Source organism: Cheilinus undulatus, linkage group 11, assembly GCF_018320785.1.
Source record: "Cheilinus undulatus linkage group 11, ASM1832078v1, whole genome shotgun sequence".
Taxonomy (NCBI): domain Eukaryota; kingdom Metazoa; phylum Chordata; class Actinopteri; order Labriformes; family Labridae; genus Cheilinus; species Cheilinus undulatus.
In genome coordinates this window covers 40,258,929-40,272,560 of record NC_054875.1, presented here as the reverse complement: position 1 = coordinate 40,272,560, position 13,632 = coordinate 40,258,929, and the positions used below count along the sequence as shown (strand labels likewise).

The following is a 13,632-nucleotide window of genomic DNA, read 5'->3' as shown; positions in this document are numbered from 1 at the left end:
TTGATTATGTCAGAAGCAGAATAAAGGAGGAGCTGGGGTGGAGGAGGGTGGCAAGAGCAGCTTGCAGAAAGAGTGATAGAGTATGGCCAGGCAAGAGCAGTTTAAATGAGAGTGTTTGGTCAATAGCATGCTTAGAGCAAATCAGCTGGCTGTCAGCTGATGAGGGCTTGCATTAGATCAGCTGGTCATGGAAGAGCTTGACTCTGTGGCCTTCATGAACTCGTGCTAAACGCTCGATTTAATAGCTGACAAGGAAAACAATCAGTTTCAGGTTTTCAGGGATGCCAGTAAGATTCCAGGGGGCCTTGTTTGGCCCCAGCTGCCACTGACTCAGCCCCTAGCTCCACATTCAAATGTGGGCCATATTTAATTGTATTTCTAGAGTTTTCTGCAGGCCCATCAAAATTGGACCCTGGGCCAACGAGACCAAGAAGCTACAGGCAGGGTTTAGCTGTATCATAAGCCAGTATATATAATGGCTTGGGCGTAGCTATTATAAAGCGGCAGCTTATCAGAACTGAGCCACATTTCATTATCGCTACAAGAGTAAAGAGCCACACTGAAAGCCTCTCTGGATGGAGATGTGTTCACTCCACCAACAAGATCCACTGTTCAAAAACTACAGCAGCACCTGCCTGTAAGATAAGGCGACAACCAGAGCTGTGCATGTGTACAGCCTCATTTTGTTTTGTCACTCTGATTGGTCCATAATGAATGTGACAGAACATTTGTACAATCCCCTCATGAGAATTTTTTATTGCCCTGCCCTTCCCAGATGCTTTTTATGGAAGATTTTGCAGATGAATGTGATGCAGTGGATGTCCGTATGTAGTAGTTAACCTGGCATGTCAGGTTATAGGTTTTTTTCATGCATTAGCTCATATAGCAACACATATCCTGCTAATTTAGTCTTCTTTGAGCAAATATTTGTTGCCTTTTAGCCTTTAAAGTACTTTTCAATGCCCAGCCAAAACAGGATACCTTAAAAACACAGATTAAAACTGGAACACTCATGTCCATGTGCACACACTCATTGATTCTTGTTTTCTAAAGTCTTAATAAAAGAGGATAGTGGTGGTTAAAGCAGCCATCTTAAATAAAGCGTGGTAACAGACTGTGTTTTTCCCTGTGCTGATGTCTGTCCTCTTTCCTCCCACTTCATCACACCCACCCACATCATACTGGAGACAATGGTAACACTGCACAGGTTGAGATAATGTATTTGAGTTGACCTCCATCCCAGTGTGAAAGAAAATAACACACGTGTATCAGGACAGCCCAGCTTGGCGCTTTGTGTTTGTTTGATTGCAGATTATCATCACGTCCAGTCCGGCTTGTTCCACAGGAATGCTTCTTTAAAGAAAGTTATCTGCTCTATCTCAGAGGTTTAAGATACGCAGAAATGGGTCAATGGCGGTAACGTCTCTCTTTTCTGTTTCTCAGACACCGCTGCCAGAAGCCCTCGGTCCAAAGGACACAATGAAGCAGGTGTGTATGCCAAAGATGTGAGCTATGCTGCAGTACGTCACCTCCCATCAGTCACAGGAGTATTTGAATGTTCTCACTGGTGTTTTTAAACTCCTCCTGCACATATTAAAAGAGGAGGAGTGTGATTTCACTGAGTACTGGAACTTGAAGCTCTTGTAGGGCACTTCCCATCATTCTGTGTTGACTTTGGCAGCGCCAGTGAATAAAGCAGTATCTATAACCTTTTGGCTAATCTTTTCCTGTAAGTGGTGTTTTCTGAGGAAAAGTCTGCTTTTAAGAGTCAAACATAAATCTCAGCTTTAAAAAATTTGAACATCAGCTGTTTCTGCAGAAAGCCCTAAATACTACCTTACCTACCTTTTTGCAACACTTACAGACGTTATAAATAATTGCAGTCATGCTGAATATTCCATCTAATGGCTTATTTTGCCCTTGTGGATTATAAAGTCATCATCATTAGTCTGTGCATTAACAGCCAGCTTAAAACTCCTCACAGGAGCTTTAAAAAACCAGGAAATCAAAACAGAATCACATCTTAAACTGATTATCTCCATGACCTATTTTTCCATCAGTCGCTGAAAGGGCGTTGTTTCATTGGTAATTTCTGATAAATGTAAAAAATATGTTGATGATTCATCCTGTGCTTGGGCGTTTACTTATTTATCATGGAATGAAATGGTTTCTATATTTTTTACACCCCTCCCCACATACATGTGTATTGTGCCCACCACCGTTTGGTTTACAGGAACTACAGGAGCCAGTGCTTTGTTGGTGGAAACAGAAAGAACCGGTGCTAACCCAGGCACTAGCCTGGAACTAGCACTAGCACCAACTCGGTCGAAAAGGGGCATATGAGAAACAAAGCAACTGTGGGCCCTTCTGTTAGTACTGAAACCAGCATCTCACAATACAATATAGCAGTGGTTCTCAACCTTGGGGTCGGTCGCAAGACACTAAGAGGGGGTCTCCAGATTCCCTAAAAAAACTGTTAATGTTTTTTGAATTCCACTGTTGCCACTTTACACCAATTTAGCCAAATTCTAACCAGTTTTCATAATTCTTTCCCCACCAATTTAAACAGATTTTTGCCATTTAACACTTATTTTTGCCATTTTAAACCACTCTGACTGTTTTTGCCACTTCTAAACCAGGTCTTGCCACATAAGCCAAATGTTGCCTCTGTTGACCCATAATTACCACTATTAACCCCATTTCACCCCATTTTATACCAGTTTGTATCAATTTCTCTTCCCATTTCCGCAGATTTCCACCCCTTTTTGCCAATTTAAAGCCTTTTCAGCCACTTTTTGATTCCCTTTTACCACTATTTATACCCATTTTGGCTGTTTTTGGCAATTTTTTGCCATTTTTGCCACTTCTAACCCATCTCTGCTACTTTTAAGATCCAATTTCACCACCTTTTCCACAATGTTTTGCCATTACTAACCCCTTTTTTTTTTCAAATCTTAACCCATTTTAGTTTTTTTTAACACAATAGATTTATATTTCTAAGAAGGCTATATACTACGCAAATTATTTAAAAAAGAGATTTGTTTCATTAATAAGAAGGGTTTTTTCAGGTTTAATGTAAAATATGGATATCACAGCTTAACTTTACAATAGACTATGATTTTGCTGACCTCCATGGGCCCCCAGTTTGGCTGGGCTCTGGCACGTTTATTTTGGGGGTCACAGGCTGAAAAGGTTGAGAACCACTACAATATAGTATTAAATGTACCCAATGGTAAGCATTTGAAAAGTATCACACATTAGTTCTGGTTGTAAAGAAGTACCAGCATCAAAATAATTCCATTATGCTTTTTCCTTTTGGCTCTTTATGCTTCTAGGACATTGGATAGTCAGACAGCGAGAGAAAGGAACATGCCTCTTCATATGGGGCACATGGACATAGACGCCACCCCATTAGAGCCCTTGCCAAGTACCTCCATAGGCCCTGATGTTGTTCTAAATTAGGGGGAGACTATAGCTCAGTTAGTGGAGTCAGTCGTCTTCCAACCAGGATGTTGTTGGTCTACCCCCCAGCCCCTACAGTCACATGTCAGTATGCCCTCAGAGGCAATACATCTAACCCCAGTTTCCTTCCACTGCTGCACCAGTGATATGTGAATGTGTATGGATGTTTATGGATGGGCTTAAGCCAATACTGATGGCCACTCTACACAGCAGCCTTTGTAATCAGTTTCTGAATGATAAGTGTAACCTGCGGTGTTTGTCACACAACTAGAAATGTTATATAAACTCAAGTCCATTTGAGGTGCCACTCAGTGGACTGTCCATTTACCACTTGTGCAGTGCATTAGTGGTAAATGGACCTGGGGGGCACCCCCACTGCAAGGTGGCACAAGGGTTAGCACTGTTGCCTCCCAGCAAAAAAGGCTCCTGGCTCCAAGTTACCTAAAGTAAGAAGTAGATGAACAACTAGTTACAATACAGAGAATGAACTGATCTAAGGCTTCGTATTCACAAAACTTCAGCGTTAATTTAGTTTCACATCCATCGTGGATAGACCAGGCTGATGTGAGCCTTCAGGCTCTGCTTTGTGAACTTAAAATCAGGTCGAGATAAACATCAGGAACATCAGATATCCACAGACTAGGAAACAGTGTGGATCTCTGTTGAGTCAAAATATCATCGATTTAAGCAGACATTAGTCTGTTCTTCTCCCGTTTTTGCTGCTCCTCACAGAGACTTACATGTTTTGCAGCCCAGAGCCGAGCGGTCGTGCCGTGCGCTGATGTGGCATCAGTGCAAACCCCTATCGTTGTGTGTGTAGCTCCACCTTTCTGAGACGGATATGTATGATTGGTGTCCCCTACAGATGGGTGCCGTAAAGTTGGACGGAAGGAGTCGTGTTTTTGGGACCCTTTCCGACTTTTGCTCTATGGAAACGCATAAAAATGCGAACTGTGCTGTACTGAACTCAAATGGAGCGCTGGTTGGAAACGACCTATAAGCTGCTTTAGCCTGGCTTCGCTTTGCTGCTCCGTCTGCAAGATATTTAATGCAAACCCTCCTCCACCCCAGCTCCTCCATAACGCTACATCTGACTTAATCATTGTCATTATGTTGTCACTGATGCCAGCTCTGCTCTGAGTTGGGTTTTTTTTTGCTCTTTTTTTACCTCCCTCAGGCTTTCCTTGTGGGCACAGGAAGGCAGGAGTGAATACTTTTTATGCTGACAATCCATAGAATCTACATCTCTATGTAGAATCTATGAATAGAGATAACACCCTGAAGATAACACTGCACGTGTAAGCTAACTGGTAGCCATAACTGCTAACTATGGGAAGCATTTCGTGCTGAAAACAACAGAAGTGTTGGTTACATATCCCTCCCTAGCTGCCCTAGCTTCCTGTTTTCAAAGGAAACATGTAACTATAAAGAATTAACCAGCCATCCCATGGGAGCTATGAGAAAGCAACAGTATTGAAAACTGATATTTTTGATAAACATGGCTGCTCAAAACTGGTTTTGTTTTTAGCTTTGGTATCAAGGATAAGTCAAGTGATTTACTCTATTGTTTTTATTCAAGACCATAACAGTAACAGATAGAGTTGATCTGTGTCACTTCTCATTATTAGATAACATTATCTGATACTGGTTGCCTTGAATGCTGAATCTTTCAACAACCTCAAGCCTCGTGGTTTTCAGCTGTTCTGACCTCTGCTATCATGCAGAGTTGCAGTGTTTGCATCCTCCCAAACTGCTGAACTCGTTCTTTTGTTGTTATAATATCCTGCGTTACTACTGAAGCGAGTCTTGAAAAAAACACATTCCTAGCGGGACAAGCAGTCACAAGGAGTCTAAAGGGCACTTCAGGGTTCTCGGTTAATTGACCCTCTCCACCCTCAGGAACCTTGCCTAACCCAGCCCAGGCCCCTTGCTTTATCTCGGCTTCTCCAACTGTGTGTCAAGGAGAGAATATTTGAAACACTGATAACAGCACTGGACATGGAAAGTGAATTCTGTGTGGGTTCAGGGAGAGAGCATCTTTCAGCACCAAAAGAGTGCATGCCTGTACATTGAGTTTTGCTCTGGGGAGAGAAGATAGAGTAATGGTGCCTGCAGGAGGCAGGGGTTGCTCACCTCTCTCAGCTTTGTTTGGTTGCTCAGGACATGTCGGCCCCAGGTTTTAAGGTCACTAATGAGCATCATGCGTTCTGATAACTCTGTACAAGACAGACTGTTTTTAATAACACATGCTATGGGAAACAACAACTTCTTTTCTCTGAGAATTTGCATCCTAAAGTAAAATTAATGAAACTTAATCATGCATTCAATAGCCTCTAGTCTCATTAAGAAAATCATTTTTCATTAGTGTAACAAAAGTCTGACATCTTAATGGCCTAATCTAAGGCCTGGAAAAACATATTACCCTTATCAGTCATGGGTTTCAGGATGGGAATGTTGCCCACAGAAGTGCAGTCCTGTATTTTTCTCACGCAGAGCGAGGGGAAAAGTCAGGTATCTGTATTCCACCCCAAGCTCCTCGTCAAACTCTCACAGTGTTCATCTGAGGCTGCTTCTCACACAGCTCAGCCCACTGAAGTCAGCGAGAATGCAAGAAACAGAGAAATGTCTCGCCTACAAAGGAGACAGAGAGCAGATCATCATTATTCCACGCCACGATGACAGATGCATCAAAACAGAGCACATACTACACACTGTACAGCCGTCTGAAAACACCAACAATAGCTTTTAAACTTTGGAATTTAGGCTCTGTAGCTTCTGAAACATAACCAAAGTTAAGGAAACAGACTTTATCAATCCCTCAGAAAGAAAATTGGATTTTACAACATGTTGTTGAAGATGCTACACACATAGGCTGAAATCGTGCATATGCACCAGGACATTATGGAAATGCACCAGTGGAGAGATGACAGAGAGAAGGGCTGCTCCCCACAAAGGAGCACCCAAGTAGTAAGGGATTCAGTGCCTAGGCTCAGACAGCACCCTATTAGTTAGTAATTTATCATAATAACTTTTTCAATTATTAATTATTGTAATGTAGAGAGCAGGCTAACTCATGGTAGAATATGTAAGGGGTAGCTAACTCTGATCTTTGTTCATCATAGAATAATATAAGATGGGATCAAATATGAAACTGTGCCATAAGACACAGTAAAACAGGACCAGATATGAAAGTGCACCATATGACACTACATGACAGAATACGATACAATATGATACGATATGATTCAATCCAGTATGATACAATCTAACATAAAACCATATTATGGAAAGTGATTCAGGTTAATTCTATAAAGCAGGACCAGATATGAAACTACACCATATGATACTTTACGACACCATATTTTACGATACAGTACTTTACTATATTATACTTTACGATACAATAAGATACTTTACAGTACGATACTTTTCAATACAGTAGTTTCCGATACAATACTTTTCGGTACAATACTTTACCATACAATATGCTACTTTACTTTACGATACAATATTTTATGATACTTTGCGATATGACACGATAGGATATGATACAACACTTCATAATATGATACTTTACGATACTTTACGATACTTTACGATAAGATACGATACAATACGATAAAATACGATACTTTACGATACGATATGATACGATTCACTGTGATACAACACAACGGGAAATGAAGCAATACGATAGGACCAGGTATTCAACTATACCACTAGATACCATATGATAGAATAGAAAGTGCACCATACACTTCGATACGATACGATACTATACGATACAATGCGATGCGATGCAATATGATATGATACAATAAGGCATGATGAGCAATGATAAAGGCAAGAAAATAAATGCTCGACTAAAAGTAAAGACTAAAATGTGAGGACCTTTTATGGACTAAAACTAGACTAAAATGTTTTGAGTTTTCATCAGCTAAAACTGACAAAAACTAAAAAGGGCAGAAATGACTAAAATGTGAGTAAAACTAAACAACATTTCAACTAAAGACTAAAATTAAATAGCTGCCAAAATTAACAATGATATGGGTTAAATTTATAAAATAAGACCAAATTTGAAACTATACCATATGATATGGTATGACATGAAATGACACGACACAATACTATATGATGGGGAAGAATACAAACCAATACAATGAAATACAAACAGATATGAAACATACCATGAAATACAATAAGACAGGACCAGATATAACACTATACCATATGATTCTATGAGATAGAATAGAATAGGAATGGGTACAATATGATAGGAACCATACAATATTATATAATGATATTATTTAAAACAATAATATGACAAGACATGAAACTATACCATACGACAATATGACAGTACAACATGGTACAATAGGAAACTAGATGATTAGGTGAAATTCAATACTATACAGTAGGATAGGATATGAAACAACACAGCATGGTATGATTGGAAACAACGATATGATAAGAACCATACAGTAAGATATAATTGGATACAATACAATAGAATGTTCTAACAATATGATACCATGTGATGCAGTAGGACTGAAAAGGAAACAATGTCATACATTACCAGAGATATACAATATGAGAGAATAGGAAAGGAAATATATGGTAAACAGTATTGTGCAATACTACAGGATAGGATAGGATAAGAAATGACCGTATATAACGCTACATGATATAACAACATGATGCAATACACAAAACATGGCCCACTCTAACAATGCGCATCACAATATCCGATAGGGCTGAATGATTTGCAAAAATAATCCAATTGCGATTTTTTTCCCCAGTATTGCGAATGCGATTTAAAATGCAGTTATTTTTAGGTTCCTCAACTTGTGTTCATTTGACACAAGCATTAATTTATTCTATATTAAAACCTGTGCTATATTAGATTTAAAAAAACAAGGGGTATAAACAATTTTGGGGGGAAAAGTGTTGCCATTTTTGCTCTAATAGCAAATTTGATATCAATTGCTAGATTGAAGGGGATTTTTACGTTATTTTTGTTTTGATTAAGAAAGAAATATATATAAACAAGAGTAGGACTCCTGTAAAAATTCTAAAAAAAGACTCCTGAATGTTTACATAATTTGTAGAACATAAAATCTCTGCTGCTGCTGCAAAACAAAATTGCATTAAACTTGTTTATTTTATTTTATTTATTTATTTATTTTTATTATTTTTTTTGACAAATTTCCGGTTAAGGAAATATGTCACTCTCTGTGATTTGAAAATTGGAGCAGGCCGTATTGCGATTTAATCTAATTTGCAATTAATTTCCCAGCCCTAATATTCGATTAAGAAAATAAACCTCAAATGGTAATGTGCAATTTTCTGCATTTACTCACTGCAATTTGGTACCAGTTTCATCTTTAACCACATCTCACATCATCCACCTGTCTTCTCAGCCAGCTAATTTAACTTCAAGTTCCCCTCATTATACCCTCAGTGCCACTGTGATCCATCATCAGTTTTTGGACCTAGATTTTGTCTACCCTTGAGGTAACTGGCCTTTGGTATCACATATTCATTTTTTCTATTTCGAGCCAAAATGTCTGGAGTTTTTAAAAGCTGATGGCTCCCATTGCTTAAAGCTAACATTACTAAAAAGATAATCTTGTTTCAGTGTGATGAATGCCATTACAACAATCATCAAACCAAATGGGCAGCACGGCAGCACAGGGGTTAGTGCTGTTGCCTCACAGCAAGAAGGTTGCTGGTTCGCTTCACGGTCAGGGCCAGGGCTTTTCTGTGCAGAGTTTGCATGTTCTCCCCGTGCATGTGTGGGTTCTCTTTGGGTATTCTGGCTCCCACCACCAAAAAGATGCTCATTAGGTTAATTGGTGACTCTAAATTTCCCACAGGTGTGAATGTGAACGTGCCTGGTTGTCTGTCTCTATATGTCAGCCCTGTGATTGACTGGCGACCAGTCCAGGGTGTACCCTGCCTCTTGCCCGATGACAGCTGGGATAGACTCCAGCCCCCTTGCGACCCAGAACTGAATTAGCGGTTTCGAAAATGGATGGATGGATGGGTCAAACCAAATGTTCCCTGTGCTACAGTGAAAATATACTGTGGAGTTAATTGTACTGGTTGTTCGGCAGCTGTTCTGCAAAGGAAATAAAAGCCTGTGTACATCAGCAATCTTACGGCATTCACTGTAAAATGAAAATCACTCTTGATTCTGGTCATAAAACGGGTTATGACTGCCAATCGAAACCTCACAGATGAACCATACATCACTGTCAGGAACTACACTGTCACTGTGTGTGTTAAACTTGGGAAAGGTGTTTGCTCTGTAATTTGACTCAGTGGGAACAATTGCTTTCATAGATAACACGGTTAGCTGGCCTACATGTAGACAATGAACAAGAAATAGTACACGGGAGAGAGAAGGAAACATAGGAAGAGAAAAGTCATCAGTGTTCTTCATGTTTACATTCTGATCAGGTCAGGGAGGCCCTCCCTGAAATATGGCTTTTGGCATTGCTTTTATGAGAATGCAGTTAGGTAATGGAAAATTTGCCTCATCAAGAAAGTAAGTTTTAGAGTTGACATGCCTGAGAATGTGCCCATGGGAGTCCCAGGGGAAAAAAGGGCCCCTGGGAATTCTTGTGACCTCTTGAAAACATCACCCCAGACGGGCACAGTGGACGCCTTGGAACATATTTACCCTGCTGGTGTCAGGTCTGGGAACAGGCCGATGGTGGGATGATAAGTCAAATCACGTAATGCCCAGTACCACCCATAGCAGCTGGTTGCAGTAGCTGTATATCATGATTTATGTCTATATGTGAACTCAGAGCTAACAAGCTTGTGTCATGGCCTCCATGTCAAGGTAAAAGGGCAAAAGTTGTGTTTGCGTCATCGAGGTAAAGAGTCAGAGGGTCTGCTTAAGGTCAAAGTGGGATCTCCTTTATGAGTTTCAGAAAACTAGAAGGATCCAAGGGTGTGGGCAGTTTCTAAAATCTGTCAAGTCCCAACACAGTCTCAGCAGATGGCTCTTCAACATGGGTCTGGGTCTCCAGGAGGTTCTCCTTGTTTAAAGGAAGTTTATCCCCTATCTCTTGTTTTATCTTTATGTTTGAGGCATATTTTGTATCTTTATTAACCTCAGTTTCACTGCATTTGTACACTATATAGACAAAAGTGTTTGGCCATGCCTGTAAAGCATTGAATTCAGGTGTTTCAATCTGACCCATTGCCACAGGTGTATAAAATCAAGCTCCTAGCCATGCAGTCGCTATTTGCAAACATTTGTGATCCTAAATTGGTCAATCTGAAGAGCTCAGTGACTTCAAGCATGGTACTGTGATGGATGCCGCCTTTGCAATAAGATGGTTTGTAAAATTTCATCCCTGCTAGATATTCCACAGTCATCTGCAAATGATGTTATTGTCCTCTGTTTGGGTTTGTTGCTTTGTTTTTCTGCTTGCTTCTGCACTTTTCAAAGCACTTTGTAAAAGTGCTATACAAATAAAGTTATTATTATTATTATTATTATTATTATTATTAGAAAGTGGAAGCGTTTGGGAACCACAGCAACTCAAACTTCCACTGGCATTAATCTAAGCACAAATACTGTGCAGTGGGAGCTTCATGGAATGGGTTTCCCTGGCTGAGCAGCTGCATGCAAGCCTCATATCACCAAGTCCAATACCAAGCATGGGCAGGAGTGGTGTAAAGCACACCAGCATTTGACTGTGGATCAGTGGAAGCTTGTTCTATAGAGTGAGTCCATAGTCTGGATTTGACTAGATGCCTGGAGAACGTTACTTCCCTGACTGCATTGTGCAACTGAAGTTTGGTGCAGTGGAGATAATGGAGATAATAATAGGGCTGGTTTTCAGGGTTTGGGCTAGGCCCCTTATTTCCACTGAAGATCAATCTCAGTGCTTCCACATGCCGAGACGTTGTGGATAATGCTATGCTTCCAACTTTGTGGCAATAATTTGGGGAAGGGCCTTCCAACACTTATTCCAACATGACTGTACCCCAGTGCACAAAGCAAGGACTATAAAGACATGGTTTGATGAGTTCAGTGTGGAAGAACTTGACTTGCCCTGGCCTTAACACCATCGAGCACCTTTTGGATGAAATGGAACGGAGGCCTTCTCATCCAGCATCGGTGCCTGACCTCATAAATGCTCTACAGAATGAATGGGTACAAATTCCCAAAGAACACTTGAACATCATCAAAGAATGGTGTAATGGTCAGGCGTCTGAATACTTTTGTCCATGTAGTGTATATAGTATAGTGGAATGCATCAAGGGCATTCCTTCAAACTTTGCACTAGGGCTGGACAATTAATCACAAATTAGATTAAATCGCAATATGGCCTGCTGCAATTTACAAATCGCAGAAGTTGCATTATTTCTTTAACTTGAAATGTGTCAAAATACCAGTTTATCATTTTTTTGCAGCAGCAGAGATTTTATGCACATTATGCAAATATTCAAGTGTCATTTTTTTACAATGGTTTACAAAAATCCTCCTTTTCATGTTTAATGTCAGTTTTTCTTAATTAAAATGAGTGACATAAAAATGCTAATGTCCTTAAACAAAGCAAATGACATCACATTTGCAATATGAGCAAAAATATTAAGCTCATTCTATCTAAAACTGATGAGGCCAAGCGCTATTTCACAAAAGTCATACCTCAGCTGTGATCAGCTGGTAGCCAGTCACCTCCTCCACCCCAGCCGCCTCCTTTATAGCTTAAAGCTTGTATTCAAATTCATGCTACTATGTATTAATTGCTTCTGAAATAACTGCATTGTTTTCAATGCACACCATCTTATTTATGGAATTATTTATTGCTTGAATTTGTCAAAAAATACTTAAGATTGACCTAAGAATAATCGTATATAAAATCGTAATCGCAATATTGGGGGGGCGTAATTAGATTATGTTTGCAAATTGTTCAGCCCTACTTTGCATATAAGTCCACTATGACCAAAGAATGAACTGATAAGATCTTAAAACTGATAAAATACATGTCATGGTCAGCCTTGGCCTTTAACATTTCTACTGATCACTCTACCACAGAGAACACCACAGCCCTTCTTCTTGACCCCTACTTTCACTTTACAGCAATTGTATACCTTGCAGAGGCATGTAACAAGCATGTGGTAGTTTTAGTGCTTTAATTTATCTTTACATGGACATCTCCATGTAAGAATATGCTGTGTCTTAGTCATAGACGTCCTCTCCCACACTCTGACTGTTGTTTCTCAAGTTGTAAGCCAGACTGTTATTAAAGGAGGATAGAGAAAACAAGGTCTTGGCTGAAAGTCCTAAACAAAACAACAACTTGGATGGATCATCACAAGTCAGTGTGTTCAGAGATTGATAGTAGAGCTTAAGGCTAGCAAGGGCTAGCATGCTGTGTTCAAATACATCAGTTCATCTTGTGTACAGGCCTCCAGGCGTTGTTTTTGAGTGAATGTTTATTGCACTCATTCTCTTTGTGATGATGATGCATTTGTGGGTTTTTGTGCCGTCCTATTTTCTTTACATTATCAGCCATCTTAAAGAGCGTAGCCTAGTTGGTAAGTAGTCTTTGCTGAGTTCTGAGCTCATCTCAAGACCACCACCTTTGGCAAACAGCAGCGTCTCAAGAATAACACAATGAACAAACATGCAACCGTCTGAGCCTCTCGTGCAATCACAAGACAGCGAGCAGGAGCTATGAGGGAGGGAGTCAAGGAGGAGCAGAAGAAAACTTTTGTCAATCATTAGGGGAATAAATGTTGTGGTGGTTTGATTTGTTTTCAAGCATGCTTCAAAGCACAAGAAGGCCTGAAGGAATACAGCCACAATCAAAACACATTAGTGTTACATAAACCAATTGTTCCTGCACAGGTGGCTTGCAGGTTTTGCACCCCTGTCTGCAGTGTGTTTTGGTTTTTGTGAGTTGTGGGAATGCGTATCTAGAGGTGTAAATTACGGGGGCGTTGGGGTAGAAAGAGAGGAAATAGATTGAGGGTTGTCGGAAAGTGAAAGTGTGTCATCGCTGGAAAGAGCGAGTTGTAGAGGCTGAGGACTTGTCGAGCTGTGGGAGACTTCAACACAGCCATTTTTACACATTCTCACCTCCTCTCAAACCCACACAAACACACACGCTACATTACACTCCCAACGCCCACAGAAATCTC

The 13,632-nt window shown here is 40.2% G+C and overlaps 1 protein-coding gene and 1 long non-coding RNA gene across 8 annotated transcripts in view; one reads left to right on the top strand and one right to left on the bottom strand.

Annotated features, from left to right (window-relative positions):
• Window positions 1–13,632, top strand: part of rapgef3 (Rap guanine nucleotide exchange factor (GEF) 3) — a 53,525-nt gene that overhangs the window by 18,035 nt on the left and 21,858 nt on the right. For all 6 annotated transcript variants that reach the window (XM_041798944.1, XM_041798947.1, XM_041798945.1 and 3 more), the window contains one exon: window positions 1,444–1,488. In XM_041798944.1, the coding sequence (XP_041654878.1) occupies window positions 1,444–1,488 (45 nt within the window). The remainder of the gene's footprint in view (window positions 1–1,443; window positions 1,489–13,632) is intronic.
• Window positions 1–13,632, bottom strand: part of LOC121517285 — a 52,185-nt gene that overhangs the window by 20,584 nt on the left and 17,969 nt on the right. The window contains exon 6 of one of the 2 annotated variants that reach the window (XR_005992547.1): window positions 5,735–6,093. The exons of the other annotated variant lie outside the window; for it this stretch is intronic. This is a non-coding gene — a long non-coding RNA (uncharacterized LOC121517285). Of the gene's footprint in view, window positions 1–5,734; window positions 6,094–13,632 lie in introns of those variants that run through there. 2 annotated transcript variants of the gene reach the window in all.